This window comes from Panthera uncia, chromosome A2 (genome assembly GCF_023721935.1).
Source record: "Panthera uncia isolate 11264 chromosome A2, Puncia_PCG_1.0, whole genome shotgun sequence".
Classification (NCBI taxonomy): domain Eukaryota; kingdom Metazoa; phylum Chordata; class Mammalia; order Carnivora; family Felidae; genus Panthera; species Panthera uncia.
Genome location: NC_064816.1, coordinates 16,751,724 through 16,778,042, shown reverse-complemented (window position 1 = coordinate 16,778,042; position 26,319 = coordinate 16,751,724). Strand labels below are relative to the sequence as shown.

The window sequence follows — 26,319 nt, the reverse complement described above, 5'->3', positions numbered from 1 at the left end:
GGGTGGATGGAGGCTCCAGGGGGCAAGGAGTGCCCACATGGCCTGGCGAGGGCCTGGGTGGCTGCAGGAACGGTCCCTGTTTCCCCAACCCCTTGTTATCACTCAGACATCTGCCCTGAGAGAGATTGTGGAGACCTGGGATGAGAGCTCCGGCAGCTTCCTGCCCTTGCCTGACCGGCGCCGTGGTCCTAAGGGGGACCCAGGCGAGCGGGGCCCCCCAGGCAAAGAGGTGAGTGTCGATCACTCAGTGGGGATGTCCTGTGGACGGTGTCACCCACCTCTAGCAACATTCACTCTTCTGTTCCTCCAGGGACCCATTGGCTTTTCTGGAGAACGTGGGCTGAAGGGAGATCGTGGAGACCCTGGCCCTCAGGGGCCACCAGGCCTGGCCCTTGGGGAAAGGGGCCCCCCTGGACCTCCCGGCCTTGCCGGGGAGCCTGGAAAGCCTGGTATTCCTGGGCTCCCAGGCCGGGCTGGGGACGCAGGGGAGGCAGGAAGGCCAGGAGAGAGGGTGAGCTGGGCTAGCCAGGAAGGCTGGGGATGTGGGGCCAGGAGGGGCTGGGCTCCCCGTGGACGTGACCCCCACCCTGCTATTTGCACCTCAGGGAGAACGAGGAGAGAAAGGAGAACGTGGGGAACAGGTGAGCTGAGAGAGGCTACAGGGGGCGGGACTTCCTGGGTGTTGTGCTGGGGAAGCCACACCGTTTCCTTCTTCTCCACAGGGCAGAGACGGCCCTCCTGGCCTCCCTGGACCTCCCGGCCCTCCTGGCCCCAAGGTGATCAGCCAGCCCTGCCCTGGGCCTGTGACTGTTGTTACCAGGAGGCCACCATTAACTTAGGCCCCAGAAACTCCATATGGTGTCTCTAACCCATAATCCTGTGGGATCCTTTAATCTGGGGTGACCCCTCCATCTGTGATAGACACATTTCTCTCCTATGACCTGGTATTTGTAGGTGGCTGTGGATGAGCTAGGTCCTGGACTCTCTGGAGTGCAAGGACCCCCTGGACTCAAAGGCACTAAGGTCAGTGTGTGCGATCAACAGGGGGGCCACTCCCTGCCATGGCACCAGGGTCCAGCTTGACATGTCATCCCTACAGGGGGATCCAGGCAGTGACGGCGACCGAGGCCCCAAGGGAGACAGGGTGAGGCCTGCTAACCCACCATGCTTCCCTCTCCTTTAGGGGGGCACATGAGCAGTGGTGTGTCTATGGGCACATAGCAGTGACTGGGGGCTCAGGACATGGCGTTCTGCTTGCAGGGTGTGCCAGGCATCAAGGGAGACCGGGGAGAGCCTGGACAGAGGGGTCTTGATGGCAGCCCGGTGAGTCTGTGCCACAGGTCACCCATGTGCCTGCACAGGGCTCTTACAGTGTTGTCTGGACTGGAGTCTGCACTGCCTGGGACTGTCTGGGGCGGCTGGGATGTGGGAACAAAGAGGATCCATGTGGTCTTAAACCTGTTCTCTTCAGGGTCTACCAGGAGAGCGTGGTGTGGCTGGGCCTGAAGGGAAGCCGGTAAGTGGTGGCAGGAACATCCTGGCCCAGGCTCCTGGGAACAGCTGCCCTCTGCTGGGAGCTGGCTGCTCTGTGCACATGTCACCAGTGACAAGGATGTTGTGCCTGCGTGCCAGGGTGTGAGTGCAGGGCTGTGTGTGTTATCCCTGAGGGTATGGGGTGATCTATGCCTGAGGGGTGGCAGCCTGCACGTGGGCTCCCTAGACAGAGGCCTCTGCAGGTTGGAAACAGGCCCACATGAGGCCCGGATTGAGGCTCAGCAGCCCCCCTTCTCTATCCAGGGTTTGCAAGGTCCAAGGGGGACCCCTGGCCCAGTGGTGAGTATCAGAATCCTCACCCCTCCTGCCCCCATCCTGCCCCCATCCTGCCCCATGCCACAAGGGGCAGTACTGCCTTAGTTTCTCTGGTGGGGTGGGACTGGCTCCGCCTCACCAGACTCCTTCTCTCTCCAACAGGGTGGCCACGGAGACCCTGGACCTCCTGGTGCCCCGGTGAGTAACAGGAGAGCACTGCCTGGTGGGGGTGGGATGGGCAGGCCTTGTTTGTGTTAATCCCCGAGCAGATGACTCTGACTCCCATCTCCTGCTCTTGATACTTTTTTCTAGGGCCTTGCTGGCTCCACAGGACCCCAGGGTCCTTCTGGCCTGAAGGTGAGTATAGGTGTGTGCAGACGTGTGGCTAAAAGGCAGAGGAGGCTCCTCTGAGCCATGTCCACACCAGGATAGCCCCTGCCACCCCCCTGGGTTGTCATCACCCTGCGATGGGGCTAAGCACCAAGGTGCCCCATCCATGTGGGCTTTTCTTATGGGCAGAGGGCTGAGGAGCCTCTTGTCTTTTTGTGGGGTCACAAGGTCTCTCGGTTTTTGGCAGGGGGAGCCTGGAGAGACAGGACCACCAGGACGGGTGAGTGGCCCAGCTCAGGGGTTAGAGTCACAGGGAGCCACGTGGGATTGGAGCTGCCCTGAACTGTTTCTTCCTCCAGGGCCTTCCCGGACCCACCGGGGCTGTGGGACTTCCTGGCCCTCCTGGCCCTTCAGGCCTCGTGGTAAGTGAGGTCCCTGCAGGAACACCGTGTCCTGCCCCCTGGGTCCCACGTTCCCCCATGTTCCCCTTACATCTGACTTGTCTCCTTCAGGGTCCTCAGGGGGCACCGGGTCTGCCTGGACAAGTGGTGAGTCCTGGGGGTCAAGACTGAGCTCCAGGGGGTCAGGAGTCAGTGGGCAGGCCCGTGACAGAGCTCCTCCCTTTCAGGGGGAGACAGGGAAGCCGGGAGCCCCAGGTCGTGATGGTGCCGGTGGCAAAGATGGAGACAGAGGAGCTCCTGGTGTGCCGGTGTGTATTCTGGGGGAGCTTTCTCCAAGCCTGTGATGGGGCCGTGTGCCTGGTCCTGGGCCTAGAGAGTAGGGAGGGCAGCGGCAGCAGGCACAAGGTGGTGGGGAGGCACTGAGTCCTTCCCATTGCCCTGTCACAGGGGTCGCCAGGTCTGCCCGGCCTTGTTGGACCTAAAGGAGAGCCTGGACCCATGGGGGCTCCTGGACAGGTGATCCTGACCCTGACCCCGACCCTCTGTACCAGCTCCTCTGCCTCACCATCGAGGCCGGCGGGGTGGGGCTGGGGAGAAGGCGGGGGGGCTAGGTAACTCACTGGGCATTCCCCACAGGCTGTGGTCGGGCCCCCTGGAGCAAAGGGAGAGAAGGTGAGTGTGCAGAAGGCCTGGGGGGAGGGACTGAGGGGGGCCAGGGCATCCCACTGACCCTTCTCCCTCATCAGGGAGCCCCCGGAGGCCTTGCTGGAGACCTGGTGGGAGAGCCGGTGAGTGTGGAGCCTCCGACAGCATAGTTCACCCATCCTCATGACTCTGGGCTTTCATAATACGTGTTACATTGGACCCTGCACCTCCTTCCTTGGGTGTCATCTTTCTGTGCCCCTAATGCCCATGTTGCTTCCTGTCCCCGTCTCTACAGGGAGCCAAAGGTGATCGAGGACTTCCAGGGCCTCGGGGCGAGAAGGTGAGGCAGACTCAGCCCAAGGGCCTAAGCACTGTGTAGAGGGGGGCCAGGCTGGGTGGCTAGATCCCCTTACTACCCTTTCTGTGCAGGGTGAAGCTGGCCGTGCAGGGGAGCCTGGAGACCCTGGGGAAGATGTGAGTCTGGGGTCTGGGCAAGTCAGCTGGGAGTGAGGAGTGCAGGTGTGGACATGAGGGACCATTCCCAGGCCTGTGCACCCTCCAGCATTCAGGGTCCTGCTCCAGGGAGTACACAGGGATCCAGCCTCTTGACTTCCTCCCACCTAGGTGGGGGCGGGGGTGTGTCTTTGCTTCCTTGTGCCTGTCCTAGGTCTTCTGCTCCTCACTGTGTCTGAGCACACGTGTGTGTCCCTGTCTGATGCCCTAGGTCTCCTGTTAATGTACCCCTTTCCCCTGCCACCTCTGCGTTCCATGTATCTGAATGCATGCTTGTGGGCCTGTCTTAGCTCCCCAGGATGGGGCGACATTTGTGTGCTCCTGGGAGCTCCTGTGTGTCTGTGCTTACACCGGAGGTCCCTATGCCTATGCTTCTGTGTGGGCTCCCCGTGTCTGTAGCCACGCCTAAACTCCCACATATCTGTGGTCACCTCTGGGCTCCCGTGAGCCAATCCTTGCTTACGTGTCTGAGTTCCACATGTGAGCTACCCTGGGAATATTCTTGGGCCGTGTCTAAGCTCTGGGTTCATGTTCCTCCCGTCTCAGGTACCGTTTACTTTGCTTTTTTAGGGTCAAAAAGGGGCTCCTGGACTCAAGGGTAATAAGGTATGTGTACCCTAAAGCATCCCTGCTGGGGGTCATGTTCCTGGGACTCGGAGAGCTGATCTGATCCCTCTTTCCCTTGAAGGGTGACCCAGGAATCGGGGTCCAGGGCCCCCTTGGGCCAGCTGGTCCTCCAGGTCTGAAGGTTAGTCGATGCCCCATCACCAGTGGTGTGCAGCAGGCAGGGAGGTGCCTGGAAGTGGGAAGAAGGCATTCTGGGCCTGGTTCTGGGAAGGAGTCCTGTTGGGGCCATTCCTCCCTTTGCTATCTCTGTTCCAGGGAGATGCGGGCCCCCCTGGGCCCCCTGGTGCTCCTGGTGTTGTCGGATTCCCCGGTCAGACAGGCCTTCGTGGAGAGACGGGTCAGCCAGGCCCCAGTGGAGAGCGGGTAAGCGTGCTGGGAGCAGCATGCAGGGACTTGGTGACTTCAGGACTTCTGAATTTGGTAGTGGGTGAGGAGAAGGGGGCCCAGGCCCTGCCTCAGGGGCTCCAGTCTTGGAGGGGCCATAGGGGAGGAAGGTCTCCAAGTCATTCTCTGCCTCTTTTGCTTTATTGTTCCCGTAGGGTCTGGCAGGTCTCCCGGGGAGAGAGGGAGCCCCAGGTCCCTTGGGGCCACCTGGACCACCAGGGTCAGCGGTGAGTAGAAGTGCTCTCTGTCCCGGGTATCTGATTCCTGTGTGTTGGAGTCTGTCCAGGTGGGAACTGGGACACACTGTGTGGCTGGGTATGTGTGTGTGCTTTTGAGGGCATGGGACACTCACCTTACTCTGCCCACAGGGAGTGCCCGGGCCCTCTGGACTCAAAGGAGACAAGGTAGATGGGACAATGCTGCTGGCTCTCCTGTATCCATCACTCCCTCCACCCTCCACTGACCTCCCTTGACCCTCTGTCCCCCACTGATTCCCCTCTCATATCCCTGGTGTCCTGTTGATCTCCAGGGAGACCCTGGAGCAGGGCTGCCCGGGGCCCGAGGCGAGCGTGGGGAACCTGGTGTCCGGGTATGTACTTCCTGCTCTGCAGCCATGGCTCCCTTTACCACGGCTCTTGCCTCTCATTTCCAACTTCTGAGTCAATGAACTCAATGTCACCATCCAGGGTGAAGACGGCCGTCCCGGCCAGGAGGGACCCCGAGGACTCACGGTGGGTCCCCTTGGGGAAAGCACCAGTGATGTGACTTCAGTCCCCTGCCTGTGCCCTCTGTGCTGTTGGGACACACTCTGTAGACTTCTGGTTCTTTTTATGTACTCTCTGGTCCTTCATGTCTCCCCTTCCCCTTGGACCCCTTGGTTGTCCCCTACCCCCTGAGCGGTCTCCCCGCTAATGCCCCCAAGTTTATTTAGCTCACTGTTGTCTTCTCATACAGGGGCCCCCGGGCAGCCGGGGGGAACGTGGGGAGAAGGTAAGGACACGTGGAAAAGGCCCCAGGGTGGGTGGGGGTGGAGCCAGATCTTGGGACTGTCCCAGGACTTGGGACTCCTCAGTTTGGAGAGATTCACACTCTTCCACCCAATAGGGTGACACTGGAACTACAGGGCTAAAGGGTGACAAGGTGAGTGTGGGCATGCGGGAGGGCAGAGGCAGGGGCTAAGTGTGGTCCTGCGTCCTCTGATTGCCCTCTGTCCACTCAGGGTGATGCAGCCATGGCTGTGGGGCCTCCAGGGCCACGGGGTGCCAAAGGGGACATGGTGAGTAGGTCTGGCTCATGTACAGAATGGGTCTATCTTGGGTGTGGGAGGAGCTCCCGTGGGGGCTGGGCCAGGGAATCTGAGAGCTCAAACCCTTAGATGGTGACAGACCACCAGTCCCTGACCCTCACTTCTGACCCCTGACCCAGGGCGAACGAGGGCCTCGGGGCATAGATGGTGACAAAGGACCTCGAGGAGACACTGGGAACCCTGGAGAGAAGGTACAGAGAAGAGGGTGGGGTACTCTATATAGGGTCAGGAGAGGGTTTCTGTGGGCTGTGGGGGCTCTATTGAGGGTCTGTGAGGAAAAAAGGGGAGGATGGGGGCTTTCTGGGGGTTAGAAGGAGGAGGTTCAGTAGGCTGTGGCAACTCTGTGGAGTGGCTGAGAGGATGGGGGCTCTACAGTGGGCTCAAGGACCTCCATGTGAGGGCGCCAGGGAGCTCTGTGGAATGTAGCTCGAAGAGAGGCCCTCTGGGAACAGACAAGGGGCTTCTTAGGTGTCAGGAGTACTCCAGGTTGGTTCAGGAGCCCCATGGTAGGAAGAAGGGGCAGGGATCTGAGGGCCTGGGATGAGAAATGAGCCACACTGACGGTGATGGGTGGGAGCGAGCGCTGCCCCATCTGGCAGGTTCCAGTCATACTTCAAGCCTCCAGCCTGGTGTGATCCTGATTATGTCCCTCTCCTGGTTACACCCACAGGGCACCAAGGGAGAGCCTGGTGACAAGGGCTCAACCGGGTTGCTGGGAGCTCGTGGACTCACAGGACCCAAGGTCAGCCCTGCCCCAGGCACAGACCCCAAACCACCCGTCACACACATCTGTCTCATGGGTGTCCTCTGAACGTTGGAGGGTTTCCAGCCTCCCTCACTGTTGGCCACGTGGCCATGTGATTACATGGGATTTGTGTGCAGCCTGGGAGTCACTGAGTGGCACGGGGGACAGTAACACTGAAAGGTGGCCCTCCCCCATCTGTGTTTCCTACAGGGTGAACCTGGTGCTGCAGGGATCCCAGGTGACCCGGTAAGATGCCCCTGCTCCCTCAGAGACCCCCTGCCCCACAGGGCCCCATCTCCCTGTGGTGGCCTTTGACCTTATAGTGATCCAGTGGTCTCATGGTGTCCTCATGCTGCCCAGTGCCCCCACCTTCACAGTAACCGCTATGATGTCTCCACCCGCATGGTGACCTCTGCCCATGGAAAATCCTGCTCTTCCATTAGCTCTGGCCTCCAATAGTGACTCTCACCCCTGTGGTGTTTCCTGTTCCTTTCATCCAGAGTGATTCCCCTGGATCCCTCCTGACCTCCCTTGACTCCATATTGACCCCTCTCTCTATCAGGGATCACCAGGAAAGGATGGAACCCCTGGTATCCGAGGCGATAAAGGAGATATTGGCTTCATGGGTCCCCGGGGCCTCAAGGTGGGAAGGGGCTGGGCTTTTTTCCTGGTCAGGAAGGCCTGATGTTGGAGGGCAAGGTATCTGGGGTCAAAGGTCAGGTATCTGGGGTCAGATGTTGGGGTATATGGGATTGAATGTGGGGCATTAGATTAGGGGTTGGAAGGTCAGAGATTAGAGTGTCTGAGGCCAGTTTGGAGAGTGGTTACATGGTCTGGTCAAGGGGTTAGGTGTCTGGAAGTCACTTTTCCATTTCTTTCCCCCCTCCAGGGTGAACGAGGGATAAAGGGGGCCTGTGGCCTTGACGGAGAGAAGGGAGATAAGGTACAGAGGTGATGGGAACATGGGCGTCTGTGGGGCCTGGGGCCTGTCTGACCCTTCTACCTGATTGATCCCTGCAGGGAGAAGCTGGTCTCCCTGGCCGCCCTGGGCTGGCAGGACGCAAGGGAGATGTGGTGAGTGTGGGGCACCCAGAATGGGGAAAGGATGGGTGGGCCAGGGCCCAGCTCATGTTTTCTCTTCTCCAGGGGGAGCCGGGTATGCCGGGCCAGTCGGGGACCCCTGGAAAGGAGGGCCTGATTGGTCCCAAGGTATGGGCCCTCTCGACAGTGGACAAAAGGGGGTCAAAATGGGGCAGGGAAGGTCATGGTAGGGTCATGGGGGTTTCATGTCAAGAGGGTTGTGGAAAGTTGGGATACTGGGGGGTAGAGTAGGGTTGGTTTTGAGGTTTCAGGGAGAGTTGGGGTCACAGTGAGGACTTTGGATTAAGGGATGAGAAGTGGAGCAGTGGGGAGAGGTGCATCAGGGCTAAGAGGTCAGTAGGGGAGGCTGGTGTGTGTATATAAAGGAAATAGGTGGAAGCAGGGCAAGGGGTATTACAGTCAGGTCAGGGTCATGGGGATCACAGCAGATTGAAGGTCCTGGGATGGTAGGGTCACAGGTGCTTGGGTCATGGAAGATTGTGGCCATTGGACCAAGGGGCTCATGGCAGTTGAACTGAGGACATCAAGACAGATGGTCTCTCATGCTTCTTTCTGTTCCCAGGGTGATCGAGGCTTTGATGGGCAGCCAGGATCCAAGGGTGACCAGGGTGAGAAAGGGGAGCGGGTAAGTGGAGACCAAGGTCAAGCTAAAGGGACTGTACTTTCTGGAAGTGGGTCCATCTTTGGGGGCTTTGATCAATGACTCTGACCTGTCTCTCCACAGGGGCCCCCAGGAATTGGGGGCTTCCCAGGTCCTAGGGGCAATGATGGCTCTAGTGGCCCCCCTGGGCCACCTGGCAGTGTTGGTCCCAAAGGCCCTGAAGGACTTCAGGGCCAGAAGGTAAACAGCTCTGACCCTGACTCCTGATCCCTGAACCTCCCTGACCCTTCCAATATCACTGACCTCTGACCCTGCAACCCATCGCCAATACCCCTGAGCCTAATGATCTCAACTTTCCTTCCTTCTGACCTCCACTGACTCTGACTGCTCACTCATCCTTGTGTCTGACAGGGTGAGCGAGGTCCCCCTGGAGAGAGAGTGGTGGGTGCCCCTGGGGCCCCTGGGGCCCCTGGAGAGAGAGGGGAGCAGGTAAGTGGGGATTCCTGGGGTTGGGGTCAGAGACTGGGGTGACCTCTGGTGTCCCTAAGATCAGAGGTTACAGTCTGGTCCCATCTGTTGCACACAGGGGCGGCCAGGGCCCGCTGGCCCCCGCGGGGAAAAGGGAGAAGCTGCGTTAACAGTAAGTGTAGGCCTTCGTGGGCTGGGCCCCTGACTCAGTGCTGTCCCCCTGTGATCCCTGCATCATATGCCCTTTGTCCCTCCTGTGATCCCTGGGTTCTTCATGATCCTTGTGGTCTTGTGCTCCCAGGAGGATGACATTCGGGGCTTTGTGCGTCAGGAGATGAGTCAGCATTGTGGTGAGTGGGGCCCAGCCCAGAGCCTCTTGGGTCTCATTCCCATTCTACTCCAGCACCCCTAGACAGGGGCAGGTGGGGTCCCCAGAACTTATGGGGGACCAGCAGTCACAGAGATGGGTGGAGATGGATACACAGGAGGGCATGTATGCTCAGGACAGACATGCTGTGAGGACTTTCCCCAAACGGTGACACGCAGCAAATGTGGGTGGACACACAGTGTTCCTAGAAGCCCAGTGTGGCCGTGTGTGGAGGGGTGGAGGCGGGAGCAGCCCAGTGGGGCTCTGATGGCCCTGAGGGGTATCAGAGAGTGAAGCTCCGTCTCCTCCTGTCTCTGCTTCCGTTCCCTCTCTGTGCCTGTCTGTTTCTGACGCTCCCTCTCTTGCCCTTTGTTGGCCTGTTCCCAACTTCTCTTTCGTCCTTTGTCTGTTTCTCCTCTGCCTTTCTTCCTCTTTCTTCCTTCCTCTTTCTCTGCTTCCCACCCTCTCTCTCTTTCTGTCCTGTCGGTCTCTCTGTCACTCTCTCCTGCTGTCTTTCTCTGCCCCGCTGTGTGTGTCCCTCTGTCTCTCTCTTTCTCTGCCCCTTTCCATCGTTGTCACTTTCTCTCTGTTCTTTTCTCTCTCCCTGCCCTTCTCTGCCCGCTCCAGCCTGCCAGGGCCAGTTTATTGCATCTGGATCACGTGAGTAGTTTTCTGGTATTTTCTGCTCCTGGGACTTTCCTCATGCCAGGTCCCACTGTGTCCATTACCTGGGTTTGCTCAGCAGGGACTTGGCTGGGGTGGCTGCCATCATGACCCCAAGGCCCTGTGCCCCTGCTCCTTGCTCCAGGACCCCTCCCTAGTTATGCTGCAGACACTGCCAGCTCCCAGCTCCACCCTGTGCCTGTGCTCCGGGTCTCTCATGCAGAGGAGGAAGGTGAGGACAGGGGAACCATGGGGCATGTGTGGTGGGACACAGACACATGCGGGTTGCTCATGCATGCAGGGCACATGCCATGTGTATAGGGGCGACATGGAGGGCACAGCATGAACACTGGGCACACACGTGGGAGACCAGCGCTACCCGCCCCACTCTCAGGGCCGGGGTTGGGCAGCATGAACGTGGCCCAGCAGCAGCCTCACTCATAGCACCCCACCCTGTGTGCAGGCGAGGTGCCCCCAGAGGACGATGAATATGAATATTCTGAGTATTCTGTGGAGGAATACCAGGACCCTGAAGTTCTTCAGGATGGCGATGGTGAGAAGGGGGGTTGGCCCAGAGGGACTCAGGGAGGGACAGTAGTGACCCCTGCTGACCTCTCACTGACCCTCAGTCCCTGACTGCCGCCACCCCTGCTGACCTCCTGACCCCCGTTGGCCCTAGACCCCTGCTTGCTTCCACTGGATGAGGGCTCCTGCACTGCCTACACCCTGCGCTGGTACCATCGAGCTGTGGCAGGTGGCACAGATGCCTGTCACCCCTTTGTCTACGGCGGCTGTGGAGGGAATGCGAATCGTTTTGGGACCCGTGAGGCCTGTGAGCGCCGCTGCATGCCCCGCATGGTCCAGAGCCAGGGAACAGGTATGGGCCTACCCCTCCGCCCCGAGAGGGACCTGGACACTGAGCCTACCCAGATCAGGTCTTGGTCGGGGTCCCACATCAGGACCCCCCTCAGACTGGGAGGCCTGGGACAGACCTCCCCAGACCAAGTTGCTGAACAGAGAACCCTAGCTGTGGAGTCCCCTCCATGCTCCCTCCTCAAGGGTCTGAGTGAGGATCCCCTCTCTGAGGTCAGAGCCTCACTCTTGTGCTCCCAGCTGCCCCACTGACCATCTGTGCACTGCCTCTCCGTGGCCTACGTGCTCGGTGAGGCCAGATGCCTGAAGTCAGCTCCCAACCTGTTCCACCCAGGTGCTGCCCGAAGCTGAGGCCCAGATGATGAGCTGAAGTCCAGCATCCCCTGGTGGACTCCTGTCCCTCCCCTTGGTGCTACAGGCCTGAGTGCATGTGAGCGTGCATGAGCGTGTCCGTTATTTCAGTGACTTGGTCCCGTGGGTCTAGCCTTCCCCCCTGTGGACAAACCCCCATTGTGGCTCCTGCCTCCCTGGTAGATGACTCAGTGTGAGGGTGGCTGTGGGCAGTGAGCGGATGTGACTGCATCTGACCCGCCCCTTGACCCAAGCCTGTGATGACATGGTGCTGATTCTAGGGGGCATTAAAGCTGCTGTTTTAAAAGGCCCCTGTTGTGACTGTTTGGGGAGATGGGGATGGCAGGGGGTCCGGTTTTCCCTGGGAGGTCAGTGCTCTCCTGCACGGGTGCAGAGTCCCTCTGTCCAGCCCTGGTCACTGTTCTGTGGCTCTCAGTGTCCAACGTGTCCCCAAAAAGGAGTATACAGAGTGGAGGCTGAGGACATGTCCTCACTGCCCCCCCAGGAGGGGATGAGTCAGAGGTGGGGGGCTGCTTCATGCCGGAGCCGTGCCCAGCTCCTACCTCGGGGGCTGAGAGAGATAAATGGGCCCAGAAGGGGGGAGAGGCCCGACCACAGCACAGCACCGCCTGGTCCCAGCCGCAGGCAGCCCCAGCGGCCCCACCTTGCTCCAGAAGAGGCTGCCGCTGGTAGGACTGGGATGGCTCTGGGTGGGATGGGCAGGGCCTTGGGGGCTGAGGAGATCCGGGTATGGGTTATTGGAGGTCTCCAGACGTGGAGTCTCTGGCTGCTTCTCTACCTTGAGGACCCCATTCCTGCCCTTCTTTGTCCACGATCTGCTGCAAGCTCCCTCAGACCTGAGGCTCCCCTTTTGTCCCTCTGTGTTCTCTCCATGCCTTGGTATCCTTATTTTCATCATGCTGTCTGTCTCTGGGGTGGCTCCAGCCTCTTTGTCTTCCAGTCTCCCTCTCTTTTGCTCTGCCTCCATGTCCTCCCTCTCGTCTTTTTCCCTCTTCTCCCTCCCCTCCCCAACTGTATCCATCTCTACATCTAGATCCAGACCTAGCTGTGCTCTCTGTCTCTTTCACTCTCCTTCTTGCTCTCTCCGTCTCCCTGGCCCCTGCTCTGTCTGGCTGTCTTGTGCTTTCATCTCTGTCTCTCTTATCTCCGTCCCATGCCTGGCCTCTCTAATCTCTGCCTCTCTGTCTCCTTCCCTTGGTCTCCCTCTCTCTGTCTGTCTACTTTCCCCGTCTGCATCTGTCCATGCGTCATGGCTGCCCAGAACCCCTGCCCTGAGCCTCTTTTCTCCTCGCAGACTGACCACGCGATGACCAGGTGGGCTCTGCTGGTGCTGATGATCCTGACGTCGGGCAGGGCCCTGCTTGTCCCCATGACCCCTATTCCAGCCTTCCAGCTCCTCCCTCAGAACCCTCCCCAAGCCACTCCCCGCCCTGTGGCCTCAGAGAGCCCCTCAGCCAGCACTGTGGGCCCCTCCACTGCTTGGGGCCACCCCAGCCCTGGCCCCCGCCCAGGCCCCCGCATCACTCTCTCACTGGATGTCCCCATTGGCCTCCTGCGGATCTTACTGGAGCAAGCCCGAGCCAGAGCTGTGAGGGAGCAGGCCGCTGCCAACGCTCGCATCCTGGCCCATGTTGGCCGCCGCTGAGCCTGAGGGCGGGGGTCACCCTGAATTAGGAGACCTGGTAGGCAGCAGCAGAGCAGGACGCACTACATCTGGCACAGTGCGCCTGGCCACAGCCCCGTGCAGTCACTGCCATGTGGTGTCATATCACAGCTGAGTGCCTCACAGAGCCACAGTTTGTTTGGACAGCCTGGACATTGCCATATCGGGTGACTGCCAAATGGAGTCTTGCCATACCTGGAGCCCCACAGACTTACAATATGTCTGGACAGCTTGGACACTACTGTGGAATGTGACTACCGTGTGGAGTCTTGCCATGTCTGGGTGCCCCACAGTCAAAGAGCAAGAATCTGGACACTGCCAGTGTGGCCACTCTTGTGCCAGTTTTAGGAACCTCAACATAGGAGCCCAGTATTGCATCTCAGACCCATCCACCTAAGACCAGACCTGCAGGTCTTCCCTGCCCCCAACAGGTCACCACACAGGGGAGTGCAGGCTGAGGGTCACATGCATGTTTTGTGCTTCATGAGGCAGCACCCACCCCAGAAGAATGGGGCCGTCACAGGCATCTCCAGGCATGGGTGACCGTATGTGGAAAGTCTGTGGTTGTGACAGCCTTGCCTTGTGGTAGGTGTACGTGTGATCGGTGGGTGCATCTCTGCTGTGGGTGTGTGTGGGTGAGGGGAGGGCATGCGAGGGGGCTGGGAAGAACAGATACTTGTCCCCCAAACCCACATGAAGCACACTCAACACACAGCCAGGCACTGTCCTACCCACAGCCCTGCACACCTGGCCTCGGCCCTTGGACACACATGACTCGGGAGAGAGGAGGCTCGGGCTGCTGGGGCTCCGGTCCAGCCCCATACCTCCTTTGTTGAATTGTCCCAAGCAAACTAAAATTTGCTCACCTTTCCAAGCCTTAGTTTCTTCCTCTGTAAAGCAGAATGATGCCACCAAGCTTCTTGCAAACATTGAGTGACGGTGCACTTGAAGGTTCTGGCATGCAGGAAGAGCTCAATAAATGTAGTGACTGGAGAATGGGATGAGTGAGAATCACAGTCATGTGCACCCAGGCAAGGACAGTCAAGGGTTTGGTCATAGCTGACTATGTTGCCCCTCTGCCCACTCCCCTCCACCCCTGCCCCATTTCACCCACCCGGTTCCTTGGTGTAGAAGAAGTAGGTTTTGCCTAATCTCACACCCCCAGCTCCATTGCTGGGCTGGAGATGGGGCTGACCTTCTGAGCAGTGTGGACAGGCTTGCCTGCAGATGGGGCAGATACCCTGGGTACTGTAGACAGCTCCAGCTGGAGACGAGGGCAGACACTGGGCAGTATGGACCGCTCTGCCTGGAGAGAGAGGCCACACGGGCAGGAGTTTGGCTGCCTGGGGTGGGGGCACTGTTGATCTCTCAAGTTGTGAGCAGCCTCGGGGGGGCGGGCCCAGGGCGTGGCCGGGGAGGCGGGGCCACGGGGCACACCGAAGCTCCCTCACGAACCCGGAGGGCGGGGCTGCCTGGCTCCAGGCTGCAGGGGGGCAACGGTCCGGGGCCAGTTCGCTTTCAGTATGGACAGAGGCACGGAGGGAGGCAGCGCCCTGACGGACCCCGGGTCAGGGAGCAGTAGGCGGGGTAGGCACCGGCGGCGGGGCGAGGGTGGGGGGATTGGGGAAAGACCAGGGCGCAGTGGGGGTGGTGCTGGAAGGGGTGCGAGAGTGTTGGGTGTCTCTCTAGCTGTAGGGGTGTTCTGAGGGGGCATCAGCCTGTCGGTGGCAAGGAGGAGGGGGAACCCTGTTGCCGTGCAGGGGAGTGGAGGGGCTGGGCCAAGGGGGAACTATAAATAGCTTCTTCCTGCAGCCCAGGGAGAGGGACAGCCAGCTGGAGCTGCCTGAGGCCCTCCCGCTCTACCCTTTGCTGGCCTCCCAGGGGGTCAGGTTTGTCCAGGTCCCCCTCAGGGGTCACACATCAGTTTGGGGAGGCCCAGAAGCTCATTTGGGAAATGTTTCGTATGAAGTGGCTTTAGCCCTTAAACCAGGATTTCTAGGGCACCTACTGTGTGCCTTGTGTGGGTCCTGAGCTGCTCTAAGCACCTACTGTGTGCTCTATCCTGGTCATGAACCTCTCTAGCCCTTACTGTGTGCCTTGGCTGGCAATGAATCAGTCTGAGTGCCTACTGTGTGCCTTGTGCCAAACTGCAATCAGCAAGTGCCGACCACAGTTCACAGGCTGCTTGGTCACATGGCTCCATACCCACAAGCTGGAACCTCACACCGTCTGTGAGCTCTGGGCCCAGGGAGACACTGGGGATGATCCTGGGCTTGAACTGGCTGGACGAAGCTGGAATTCCTGGGAACCTTCCAGTGGCACAGAGGGAAGAGGAGGAGGGAAATAAAGGGGAAAGGAGGCAGTAGAGAGCAGCGGGCTCTGCAGCCTTCCTGTCTGTGTAGGCCTGGGTGCAGGGCTTGCTAGTGTGTGTGCACGTGTGGCTCTGTGTTCATGCTTCTGTGCACTGGCATGTGGGGCTGTGTGGCATTCACTGAGGTCCCTGGGCCTTTATGCTGCAAAGGGTGGCTTGACGGTCTGGCCGGGACTGACCACCAGATACAGGTTTGGGGAAGAGTTTGAGCAGCAACAACTGAGGATCGAGGACTTCAGCCAACCTGTAGCTTGTAGCCTGGGACACTGGAGAGAGGTCTAGTGGTCAGTGCAGAGGGCACCATGGGAGCCAGCCAGGACCAGGCCAGGCAGGTTCATAGAGAAGGGGGGAGACTGAGCAGGACACATTCACACATGAGTGCACGCCGACATCCCAGCACACTTTCCACCCCGTCACTTTGGGATGGCTCCAAGGAAGGAAAAGCCATGAAGGCCAGCTGTTCTCTTGGACATCTACTGATGCTGTAGGAGCAGAAAGCCAAGAGAGCATTTCAATGGAAGGAACAAGCCAGAGCCCAGGGGTAGGGGTAGGAAATGTGGTGATATGGAAGGTGTGGGAGGTGAGGTTTTAAAGGGCTGGGAGTTCATCTCAGTCTGTCCTGCACTGTGGGCTGGCTCTGTGACCCCGGACCCTGCTCTCCTCCCTCAGTTTCCTACCTGAGAAATGGGCGGGGAGACGAGGAGCATTCTTAGAGCAGAGGTAGACTTTGACCTTGGGGAGGGGCCCCAGCAGGCTCCTCCTGCTGGTGACCTGTGGCCTCCCACTGGATGTTGGGACTTGGGAAGGTGTGTCTGGGTCAGCCCAGGGTCAGACTGTTTGGGGAAGAGTGGGAGGTACAGAGTCATTGCTCTTCCTGGGAAGTCAGGCTCAGACTGGGCTTGGGGACAGCTTCCTCGAAATGGCCCTGGCATCCTGCCCTGCCCTACCCCCTACCCCCAGCTTTTGACTAGCATCCCAGGAGGGGTAAGGAGGAGAATGGGCAGGCAGAGGAGGTGCTGGGTGTCTGTGGGTGCTAGAGTATGTAGCTGGGTGCTAGAGTATGTAGCCTTTGCAGTGAATGCTGGGGGTTGGATAGGGTGTGGGCGGGTGGTGACAAGGTCTCTGAGGTCGAGGTGACCCCAGGATGGCCTTGGCAACGGCTCAGAGACAGACCGGAAGATTGGCTGTGCCAGGAACCAATGAGTGGCTTTGGAGAAGTAGGAAGCAGGTGGGTGGTCACAAGGGGCATCAGGAGCCGCATATGAGTGTGTTCAGAGCTGCCCTGGTGTGAGGTGGAAGGAGGTGGGAGGTGGACGCTGCAGAGAGAGGATGAAAGAGGAAGTGCTCAAGTCTGTCTGGGGCAGGGCATTCCTCTGGGGGTAGGCAGCTAAAGCTGGTTTCAGGAAGGATCTAGGTGGGCTTCCACCTCCCCATCCATCTCCTGTGAAGTGGGCAAGACATCTGTATCAGAGTTATCTTAAGGGTCCTTGCCAGGCTCTGAAGTGCTGGGTGGAGACAAGTGGGTGGCAGGGAGGTCAGAGGGAGGGGATGCTGCTCCCCTGATGCACTGGGCGGAGCCTTGTTCTCCATGTCCCTAGCACCTGGCTCCTGGCTAGGGAACACTTTGGGCAGAGAGAACCTGAGAGTGCCATGATCCTGTCGGGGGGTTTTGTGGAGGACATCGCTAGAGGGCAGTGTGACCCAGGTTTGAGCAGTGTCAGTGGGGGTCCCGGGACAGAAAGTGTACAAAACTTTGAGAAACTGGGCTGAGGAGACAAAGGAAAGTGACCCAGGGTTCCTGAACTTCTGGATTTCTCCCTTGACCCCTGCTTCCACTGCATTCTTAGAGACGGGAGGGAGATAAATAATATAAATATCACTGATGTGCTTTAAAATGGATTTCTCAGACACTGACACATTTAATAAATACCAGAATCTTGTAGGTTGATGATGCCTGCATTCTGTTTTCCTGATGGAGAGACAGAGATTCACTTAAAAAATATGTAGATTTACAATTTAAAATTTAATTGGTAGAGATGAAATCCTGGCAGGAGAAGTAAGATACTGCCAGGGAGCTTGGTTAAAAGGTCCTGCTCATGTGTTCCAGGTCGGCCAGAGTTTTAGCCTGAGCTTCCCACTAGCCAAGGTAAAAAGAGGAAACATAATCAATTTTGAGATTTGTCCCGTGTCCCTGTCCATGAGATAAAGAAACTTCCAGCGCGGTTGAGTCGGTCGCTTCAGTGGGCGAGGGAAGAGTCCTGGGGCTTGAGAGAGGGTCGAGAGGGGACCGGACGGACGCAGGGCTGGCGGGCGTGGCAGCTGACAACTGGGATTACGCAGGAGTCACCAGACAGGTCCCGAACAACTGAGACCTGAGGGTCAAGCAGGCCCTGCCCCCGGGCATGCAAATCCCTTCCTCCTAGGGAACCGGAGGTCAAGGGTAGCAGTGAGCAGAACCCGGGTCCCGGGGGGGGGGGGGGGGGAGGGGGCAATCTATGCAGGCGAGGCCGTGGGTGAGGCCAATGCGTATCTGAGTGTACGGTTGGGTGTGCCGGGCTAGAGCCTCTGCACATCCCGGGCTAGAAGCTGTGGGGAGCTGGGCATGCGCGTCCTCGATCCCGGCGTTTCTGGCGAGCCTGCTGGGTCCAAAACCGGCTGGCAGTCGAGTTGGGCATGCGTGGTCGGAGGCCAGCCCTCTTCTGTTGGGGGTAGGGCCTATTTGTTCTGGGGAGGGGCCTGGGAGAGTTGGATTGGCGTCTGCACGGCTCGAGGAGGGGCGGGGCCGAGGGGCGGGGCCTCGAGTGGCCCGAGGTGGCCTGGCTGCTGGGTTGCGGTCCGCGCAGTCCGACTCATCCCATCCCGGGTATGGCGTCCCCACGGGAATTGACTCAGAACCCCTTGAAGAAGATCTGGATGCCCTACAGCAATGGGCGACCCGCTCTGCACGCCTGCCAGCGCGGTGGTGAGGCGGGGTCCTTGGGGAAGGGGAGGGCGGCGCATCGGGATGCGTGGATAGGGCGGCCTGGGCAGTGGTCTGCCATGGAGAGGGGGACAAGGACAGGTGGGAAACCGGGGACAGATGGGGCTGCCGTGACTGGTGGTAGAGGAGCAGGAACAGGCCGGGAGCCGGGCACAGGTGTGGCAGAGCAGGGGGAAGAGACATGTATATGGCCGCGTCTACGCTCGCTAGGGGCTAGGTCTGGCCGCCATCACCTCTGGCAGGTACTCACTAGGTCAGGGCAGGGGAGGATTCGGAGCTTCGTCCTGCCCTCTCTGCAGGCCAGAGAGTGTAGACCGGTTCTGAGCTGTGTTGGCCTTATGGAAATCATTTGGCCTCTCTGAGCCCAGAAGTTTCAAACGCCCAAGGGTGGGCCATTCCTCCAGTGGGAGGAAGGGTGCTCCTTGGACTTAACTACCCACTTCTGGGCCTAACACTGAGCTTTGAGAGGAATTTCAGGGAAGTGCAGTTGTGTTGAGGATGGAGAAGGTGAGAACACTGTCCCATATGGACCTGTCTTTGTGTTCATGGCTGTATATGCATCCAGATGGGGTTGTGGGCGAATGGTAGGGTTGGAAGAGAAAACATCCAGGAGACATGCTGAAATCCGTGGAATTGTTAATGAATTGTTATGGCGGGGCCTGCCTTTCCTGGGATCCCGGTGTTGAATCCACTTTACTTGACTTTCTATTTGTCCTTACATGAGTCTGCAACCGCTTATTGCCAAGAAAAACAAAGGCTGGTTTTTTGTTTTTTTTTTTTTTTTAGGAGTAACCGAAACATTATAATGAATTTGCAAATTGGCAAGGACCTCAGAGAACATCTAGTCCAACTCGTGGTACAGATATAGAAAAGGAGATCAGGAGATTGTGTGTTGTGCTAGGATCTCCTTGTACACCTTGATGTCTGCTTGGGCATAATAAGGGAGGGAGAGTGCCCCGTCCTTGTTTTGCTTTGGGCCAGCCTGGGGGCTTTTTGACCAAGATGTGAGTCCTGTAGGTGGGCTGTGTGTATCTCTTACTGTACTGGGTCCTGGTAGGGGGTGGTCATGGTTTTGACCAGACATTCTGGTGGGTCATGGCTCTAATCATGATGTAGGTCCTGGTAGGAGGCTGAGGTGGTGGTCAGTCTCTTAGCCCGGGGGCCATGGCTTTCCAGTCAGTACTCAGTCTGACTGGCTATGGCTCAGTACTGAGTCTATGGCTACACCCTAGACATCCCTTCTTCCAGACTTTTCTGGAGGGACCGAGGCCAAGGCCTCTTGCTCTTGTGCTTCTAGCCAGTCTGCATTAGGCTGTATTGTCCTAACAAGGGGGTGGCTGCTGTTACTACATAAAGGCGAAGGAGTCACAACCTGGGCTTTTGGAGGCAGGAACACTCCAGCCACATGGTAGCTCAGCTGTGTGACCTTGGGCACAGAGCTGACTCTCTCGGCCATGGGTTCCTCATCTGTGGGATGGAGGCAGCCATCTCCCTACTCCCAGAAGCTGCCAGGGGCCCCCTCAAGAGGAGGCGCTTGATAAGAGGCAGCAGGTGGCTCTGCCATTTCATCACCACTTTGCTTCTCTGTGTGTCAGAGTCAGGAATTGAAGCATCAGCCCTGAGCCAGCCCCCATTCCAGGTGGCAAAGATGCTGCGACCCGTTGGGGAGGGGTCTGTGTTTCTCCACACTCCAAGTATGCGATGAAAATGTGGCTCTGGTCTGAGCAGAGGAACTTGTGCCATGGCACTGTCTCAGGGTGTTGCAGCGGGTGGGATTCTGGACTGTCCCAGAACAGGAGAGCTTCCTGGAGGAGGAGGCACCCAAGAAGCCAAAGATGAGACCTGCAGATTGTGTGGTGGTTTGGTCCCCAAGCAAGGGTCCCTGAGTTCACAGCAGGGAGTAAGCCAGGAGGGAACATGGAACCTGTCTGGGCAGCACCTCCAGTCCCTAGAGACTGTTCATGCGGCATTGTACCCTCTACATGGTGGACTTATAACTTGATGGAAGACCACAGGAGGCCCCCCTCTGAGGGAGGGGGATGGGTAGAAATTGACTTGATCACAGGGCTTTGTGGAGAAGAGGATATAGGGCCTACGGCTGATCTGTGCTGTGTAGTGGGTTGGCTTTGGTGTATAGTCCCTGGCTCCTGAGGGCACCACAGGCTGGTTGGCTGTGCTTCCTCCACCCCCACTCTCCATTAGCAATTCTTCTTCTTTCGGTAAAATTCAGAGCTACACATGAAGGCCTGGAAGTTGTTACCTTCTTCAGCATTGACCCCTCAGCTCAGACTTGGAGGAGTTCTGGGGGCAGGTGGGGCAGGGGATGAAGAAAGGAATCAAAACATGGCAGAAAGGACAGTACTTTTGATAGCTTTTATTTTATTTTATTTTATTTTATTTTATTTTATTTTATTTTATTTTTTAAGAGAGAGCACGAGCGTGCACACATAAGTGGGGAAGGGGCAGAGAGGCGTGCCCAGCATGGAGCCTGATTGGGGGGAGGGGGGCTCAATCTCATGGACTGTGAGATCATGACCTGAGCTTAAATCAAGAGTTGGATGCTTAACTGACTGAGCTACCCAAGTGCCCCTATGATAGCTTTTATTAACAAAAAGGTAACAAGACTTTTCTTTTTTTTTTAACGTTTATTTATTTTTTATTTTTATTTTTATTTTTTTTAACATTTATTTATTTTTGAGACAGAGAGAGACAGAGCATGAACAGGGGAGGGTCAGAGAGAGAGGGAGACACAGAATCCAAAACAGGCTCCAGGCTCTGAGCTGTCAGCACAGAGCCCGACGCGGGGCTCGAACCCACGGACCGCGAGATCATGACCTGAGCCGAAGTCGGACGCTTAATCGACTGAGCCACCCAGGCGCCCCAATGTTTATTTATTTTTGAGGGAGAGAGACAGAGTATATGCGGGGGAAGGGGCAGAGAGAGGGAGACACAGAATCTGAAGCAGGCTGCAGGCTCTGAGCTGTCAGCACAGAGCCAGACATGGGGCTCGAGCTCACAAACCATGAGATCATGACCTGAGCCTAAGTCGGACGCTGAACTGACTGAGCCACCCAGGTACCCCAGGTAGCAAGACTTCTGGGCTAAGGACAGGATTGGTGCATGCACGGGACAATAGGAAAGATGACTTTCTGTCCCCTCTGAACAGGACAGTGATGCCAGGCTGCTTTATTTTAAAGAGTACTCCCTTCCCCAGCCTGCCTCAAGGAAGTAGGAGCACGTGCAGTTCAGGAATCAGTTCTGGAACCCACTCAGGACTTGTGGCTGCCCCTGAGGTGACACCGCCAGAAAGTCATCCCTGTGTTGCACTAGGCTTATGTCGGGCCTCTTGACTCCTGGGGCTCCTAAGGCCTTAAGCAAATTTATAGGAAAAGAAATCAGCGAGGTAAGTCGAATCGACATGTCTGCAGATTTCCCTCTGCACCCGCCTCGTGTTCTAAACGGTGCGTTCTGTTGTCTGGTTGCTCGGGACTGAGGTTCTTGAGGGCCCAGAGCTGCAGGTCCAGCTGTGCACCCAGCTCACCTGGCGCATATGCTCTCTGTTCAGGCGCGGTGGTGGTGGTGGGTTCCCTCTTGTGGGCCTCAGTTTGCAGATTCTCTACTGCTAGCACTTGCTTATGTTTTGCTGTTGTAAACAGAGCTATTGTGAATACACTTGTACTTTGATCTTTCTTTGGGTCATTTCCTTGGGAGCTTATCTTGAGGAACAGAGATGGTAGGTAATTTATTGCTCTTATTCTGCACCCAGCCCTGGTTTACTGCCCTGCCTGCCCACCATGGCTGTGCATGGGGCCAGGGGATGCTGTTACCAAACACTGGGAGAGGAGGCCGGGAGTTTCTCTGGGATGGGAGATGTGAAGACGGACCCTGAGGTGGTGGGAGAGCCCTTCAGGGAGCAATGGGAAGGAGTGGAGCAGGCTGGCTGCAGGTTTCCCCCATAGTTAGTAGCTGATTCACTGCTCTTTGGTTGCTTGAGAGCCTGGCCAGCAATTGTGCAAACAGCACAGGCCATCGTGTCGCTGGGCCTCAGGATGCAGGGTCTTGCTTAACTTGCTTTTCTCTCTCCTTAGCCAATGCTGAGGTTTTTCTGCAAGCTCACTCTTGCTCACTGTCATCCTGTGTTCCATGGGATCCTCTCCTTCTCTCCCCTGAGGCTCACAGTTTGGGTCACATTTGCCCAACGGTCATGTGCAGGAGCGATGGAGCCCCGACTGGCAAGCAAAGCCCTTTACTTCTCTGCAGGGCCTGCCTGGAGACAGACAGGTGCTTCTGTGCCCTAAGTCTGAAGGGCAGTCTGTGCTAAGGTGCACTTGTGTCCTTAGCCGGTGTGCTGCCAGGGCTGGGCAGAGGGCACAGGTTCCCAGACATGCTCTGGCTTTCACATGGAATAGTGCTAGACCTCACTGAGGGATTGTCATCCCATTTTACAGGTGAGGACACCAAGCCTCAGAGTTGCCAGTAATTGTCAGAGTCAGTATAGGAACCCAGACCTGTCTGACTCCTGACCCCTAGACAGGGCTGCCCCTAGGGCCTCTGCACTCCAGCTCCAGTGGGGGAGACAGCTTGAGGGGTGGGGCCCAGTGATCTGTCCAAGGACTACCAGGTGAAGGCACTTGCAGAGCCTGGGGCAGTGACAGGTCCCCACACGGGCCCTCTGTCTGTCTGCTGTGGTTTCACATGGCCCAGGTGCTGAGGACAATGAAAGGAAAGCTTCCTCAGGTTTCTGAGGTGAGGCTACACTGAAAGCTGAGACGGGTCACGTGAGGCTGGCGGTTCTGCTGTCTTGGTGTCTGTCCTAGTGGACCAGGGTTTGGGGGTGCTGTGTCCAGACCTGTCCCCGCCTCCAGCCTTGGCAACTTCTCTGGCTGCCACACTGACCCGGTGACACGTGGGATGGTGGGGGGTGGGCTATCGGAGGGTCAGTCCTTGTGGACATTGGTCTCAGCCCCTCATGGCTCTCACCCCAGGGGATTTCGAGAAGCCGCCCCTCCCCCCAGCCTGCGCCCATAATTTTTGAGCATCAGTCCTGTGCCAGACCCCATGGTCCTGAATGGCTCAGATACTGCAAGGCTGCTCTTGTTTCAAGTGATCAAATGCAGGGGGCGGACTCGTGGGTGAGGTGACCAGGACTGAGGGAGAGAGAGGGTGCCAAGGCAGTGCAGAGGTGTCTTGGAGGAAGGGTTCACTGAAGAAGCAGCTTTTGAGCTGGGCTTTGTACGATGAGGCAGGCAGGAAGGGTAAGCAGTGGGAATGGGCTAGTGGGAATGCTGAGTGACTGCTAGGCTGGGGTGCGGATTCCTGGGTGACAGGTGGCGCGTTGAATACCCTCTGGGCTTTGGCTCTGTCCTGCATGTTCATTCAGGGGTGTGGCACATCCAGCTTTATATCCACAGTGCACATCTGGATCAGGGGCTGGTGAGATTCTGCTGTATCCACTGGAGCCCAGACAGGCCTGGGCAGTGGGGCCATGCCAGTGGTGGCTCGAGACCAGGATATGAGGCCAGAAGGCCTGGAGGGCACATCTGAAGTCCTGTGCCAGGAGCAGAGGGAGGGGCACACTGGGAGGGGTCCCAGCTCTTGTCTGACACCAGCTCCTTGCCTTTCAGTTTGCATGACCAACTGCCCAACGCTCATTGTCATGGTAGGCCTGCCCGCCAGGGGCAAGACCTACATCTCCAAGAAGCTGACTCGCTACCTGAACTGGATTGGCGTGCCAACGCGAGGTGAGACTTGGCCTCGGCTTCCAAGGGGGCCTTGGGGCTTTGTGAGGGGGAGGGGAGAGGAGGAGAGAAGGCGGGTCTGGAATGTGTCAAGGGCAAGAGCTGGGGCTGCTGCTGTGTGAAAGATGAACCTTTCTTTCCCCCAGAATTCAACGTTGGCCAGTACCGCCGGGACATGGTCAAGACATACAAGTCTTTTGAGTTTTTCCTTCCAGACAACGAAGAGGGCCTGAAAATCAGGAAGTGAGTGTATGTATGTGTGTGTGATGTGTATGTGTGATTGTGTGTGTTTATGGAGAAGGCCCTGGAGCCCAGGTGCTGATCATGACTAAACTGCTCCTGAGCCCTGGCCTTGCCCTGCCCCCACTCGGCTGTGATAGGGCTGGTCTCCTGACCATCTCAGGATGTGGTGGAGCTGGGGATGTGTTGGATTTTGGAACAGTGGGAGAGGGTGTGTGGCCTCTTGGTAGTTGGCCCTGCCCTGGGGTTCGTGAACTCTTAGTAAGGACATCCTGTGGGAGGGGAAGAGGGGGCTTCAGGGAGATGCAAGGGGCTTAGCCAGGGCCAGTCAAGGGCTGGCTGCATAGAAGCCTCTCAGCTTGCTTACCCCAGGCCTTCCATGGGGATGACCTCTAGTAGGGAGGGAGGCCCGAGTAGGTGCAGGGACACAGGCCTCAGGGATGGGGCAGAGTGGGAGCGGGACTACCTCCAGGCAGCTTCTCACAAAGCCAGAAGGATCAGCCCAGAACCGTGGCCTTCCTTCCCTTGCCCCAGAATAAACTGTATACTTGGAGGATGTTTGGCATGTGCTTGGCATGTTCTTGGCATGTGTAGGGTAGGCCGTGGCTTTGCTTTCATGTGGCTCAAACTTCACACTCTTGCTCTTATTCACGAGATGGGAATTTGCATGTGACACTCAGACTTGAACCGAGAACACCAGCTGGTGGTCTGAGGAGCTATGCTGCATTCTTTTCGGCAGATGTCAGCTGAGGGTTCAAGAAGCTTCCTTGCCCTTGCTCTGGACCCAGCCATTGTGGTAGGGCATTTAGCAGAGGTCTGCCCAGCTGTAGTGACCTCTCCAAATCAAGTACCGGTCCAGGCCAGAAGCTACTGAGTTGTTGCCCAGGCCTGGATTCTAGGCTGCCTGCTCTGTCTCTGGCCACCAGGGGGCAAGCGCTCTTCGCTGTGGCGCTTGGCCCCTCCCCAGGGTTTGCTCTTGGGCCAGTGGGGCTGGGCCAGGCTGCTGCACCAAGAAGGTGGGGGAATCTGACATTTCAGGCCTGTGGCCGAATTGTGCGTCAAACATGAGACTGGACCCTTTGGTGAGCCTGACAATAGGGAGGGGAGTGATATTTGAACTCCTGCTGTGTGTTGGGTGCATGCTGCCCATTATCACCGCCCCTTCCCATTTTACAGATGAGGAAACTGAGGCTCAGGTGTCTCATATAAGATAACAAGTTACTTCAAAGAGCCCAGACTTGAATCTAAGCCCATATACCACTAAAAACTGTTGTGTCCATCTTCTAGTATTACCCAATTAGTAGGTCAGAGATCGTATCAAATGCAGATTCTACAGCATCCTCAAGCCGTGGGCACTGACTAGCTTGCCTGATCTTTCCTTCAGTGGGTGCTGGCACCTTACTCTCCCAGATGTGGAGACCAGGTCTGAAAGTGATGGTATTTTAGGATCACGCAGGGTTTGAATTTGAAGCCAGGCCTGTCTGAATCCAAAATATTTGTGGGAACAGTAAGAGAGCTGGCACTCCTAGGGCTCACCGGTAATTCTGCTCAGGCTGCCAGTCGAAGGTAGGCGTATTGAGATTAACTGAGATGGGGAAACCCAGCCTCGGAGTGGTTGGGGAGCTAGTCCAGAGTCACCCAGCTGGAACAGAGGCCCCAGCGGTAGCAGCTGGGGGCAGGTTCACATGGGCCTCTCTGCAGGCACACCCTCTGCCTATTCCTAGAAACCCTCCCTTCTGGATCTAAAGCCTGGGTCTGTGCTACAGGACCATTTCCCAATAACCAGCCCGAACGTCCCACAGCTAACTGGCAAAATAGAAGAATCAGACTTTTTAAAGTGGGAAGCCTGAGAAGAGAAGACTGTATTTCCCAGAGGCCTAGGTTCTTGTATATCATCGAGATCCCTGGAGCTCTACAGCATTGATGTCTGTCCCTAACACTGGGCACAGTGGTCTCCTACTACACACGAGCCCATATGGCGGCCGTGGGCGCATGCACATTTGTCTGACAATTCAGTTCAGTTCTTTTTTTTTTTTTTTAATTTTTTTAATGTTTTTATTTATTTTTGAGAGAGAGAGAGAGAGGGAGACACAGAATCCAAAGACAGGCACGAGGCTCCAAG

General features: G+C 57.5%; 3 protein-coding genes across 6 annotated transcripts in view; all 3 read left to right on the top strand.

Annotated features, from left to right (window-relative positions):
* COL7A1 (collagen type VII alpha 1 chain) overlaps positions 1-12,340 on the top strand; it is a 31,759-nt gene extending 19,419 nt beyond the window's left edge. The window contains exons 72-118 of the mRNA XM_049640366.1: positions 107-229; positions 311-511; positions 606-641; positions 723-776; positions 955-1,023; positions 1,100-1,144; positions 1,261-1,323; positions 1,472-1,516; positions 1,798-1,833; positions 1,972-2,007; positions 2,122-2,166; positions 2,387-2,419; positions 2,499-2,561; positions 2,652-2,687; positions 2,768-2,848; positions 2,988-3,056; positions 3,177-3,212; positions 3,287-3,328; positions 3,481-3,525; positions 3,615-3,659; positions 4,269-4,304; positions 4,387-4,446; positions 4,581-4,688; positions 4,865-4,936; positions 5,078-5,113; positions 5,239-5,298; positions 5,396-5,440; positions 5,664-5,699; positions 5,814-5,849; positions 5,929-5,985; positions 6,135-6,206; positions 6,686-6,757; positions 6,971-7,006; positions 7,323-7,403; positions 7,650-7,703; positions 7,781-7,834; positions 7,907-7,969; positions 8,424-8,486; positions 8,586-8,702; positions 8,874-8,951; positions 9,049-9,102; positions 9,232-9,280; positions 9,925-9,957; positions 10,106-10,192; positions 10,424-10,513; positions 10,640-10,837; positions 11,168-12,340. Coding sequence (XP_049496323.1) covers positions 107-229; positions 311-511; positions 606-641; positions 723-776; positions 955-1,023; positions 1,100-1,144; positions 1,261-1,323; positions 1,472-1,516; positions 1,798-1,833; positions 1,972-2,007; positions 2,122-2,166; positions 2,387-2,419; positions 2,499-2,561; positions 2,652-2,687; positions 2,768-2,848; positions 2,988-3,056; positions 3,177-3,212; positions 3,287-3,328; positions 3,481-3,525; positions 3,615-3,659; positions 4,269-4,304; positions 4,387-4,446; positions 4,581-4,688; positions 4,865-4,936; positions 5,078-5,113; positions 5,239-5,298; positions 5,396-5,440; positions 5,664-5,699; positions 5,814-5,849; positions 5,929-5,985; positions 6,135-6,206; positions 6,686-6,757; positions 6,971-7,006; positions 7,323-7,403; positions 7,650-7,703; positions 7,781-7,834; positions 7,907-7,969; positions 8,424-8,486; positions 8,586-8,702; positions 8,874-8,951; positions 9,049-9,102; positions 9,232-9,280; positions 9,925-9,957; positions 10,106-10,192; positions 10,424-10,513; positions 10,640-10,837; positions 11,168-11,184 — 2,967 coding nt within the window. The 3' untranslated portion in view covers positions 11,185-12,340. The remainder of the gene's footprint in view (positions 1-106; positions 230-310; positions 512-605; positions 642-722; positions 777-954; positions 1,024-1,099; positions 1,145-1,260; positions 1,324-1,471; positions 1,517-1,797; positions 1,834-1,971; positions 2,008-2,121; positions 2,167-2,386; positions 2,420-2,498; positions 2,562-2,651; positions 2,688-2,767; positions 2,849-2,987; positions 3,057-3,176; positions 3,213-3,286; positions 3,329-3,480; positions 3,526-3,614; positions 3,660-4,268; positions 4,305-4,386; positions 4,447-4,580; positions 4,689-4,864; positions 4,937-5,077; positions 5,114-5,238; positions 5,299-5,395; positions 5,441-5,663; positions 5,700-5,813; positions 5,850-5,928; positions 5,986-6,134; positions 6,207-6,685; positions 6,758-6,970; positions 7,007-7,322; positions 7,404-7,649; positions 7,704-7,780; positions 7,835-7,906; positions 7,970-8,423; positions 8,487-8,585; positions 8,703-8,873; positions 8,952-9,048; positions 9,103-9,231; positions 9,281-9,924; positions 9,958-10,105; positions 10,193-10,423; positions 10,514-10,639; positions 10,838-11,167) is intronic.
* Positions 12,341-12,348: 8 nt separating this feature from the next.
* Positions 12,349-12,925, top strand: UCN2 (urocortin 2). The gene has a single exon (XM_049640365.1). The coding sequence runs from the start codon at positions 12,359-12,361 to the stop codon at positions 12,848-12,850; it is 492 nt and encodes a 163-aa protein (XP_049496322.1). The 5' UTR covers positions 12,349-12,358; the 3' UTR covers positions 12,851-12,925.
* Positions 12,926-14,337: 1,412 nt separating this feature from the next.
* Positions 14,338-26,319, top strand: part of PFKFB4 (6-phosphofructo-2-kinase/fructose-2,6-biphosphatase 4) — a 42,044-nt gene continuing 30,062 nt past the window's right edge. For 2 of the 4 annotated variants that reach the window (XM_049642623.1, XM_049642622.1), the window contains exons 1-3: positions 18,036-18,201; positions 23,844-23,960; positions 24,104-24,200. In XM_049642623.1, the coding sequence (XP_049498580.1) occupies positions 18,105-18,201; positions 23,844-23,960; positions 24,104-24,200 (311 nt within the window). In that variant the 5' untranslated portion in view covers positions 18,036-18,104. Of the gene's footprint in view, positions 14,456-18,035; positions 18,202-20,639; positions 21,623-23,843; positions 23,961-24,103; positions 24,201-26,319 lie in introns of those variants that run through there. The other 2 variants (XM_049642624.1, XM_049642625.1) reach the window with 2 other exon arrangements.

What these genes read in the sequence shown, in the direction of transcription:
- UCN2 (XM_049640365.1), top strand. Translation starts at nt 12,359, where the DNA reads ATGCCTGGCCTCTCTAATCTCTGCCTCTCTGTCTCCTTCCCTTGGTCT.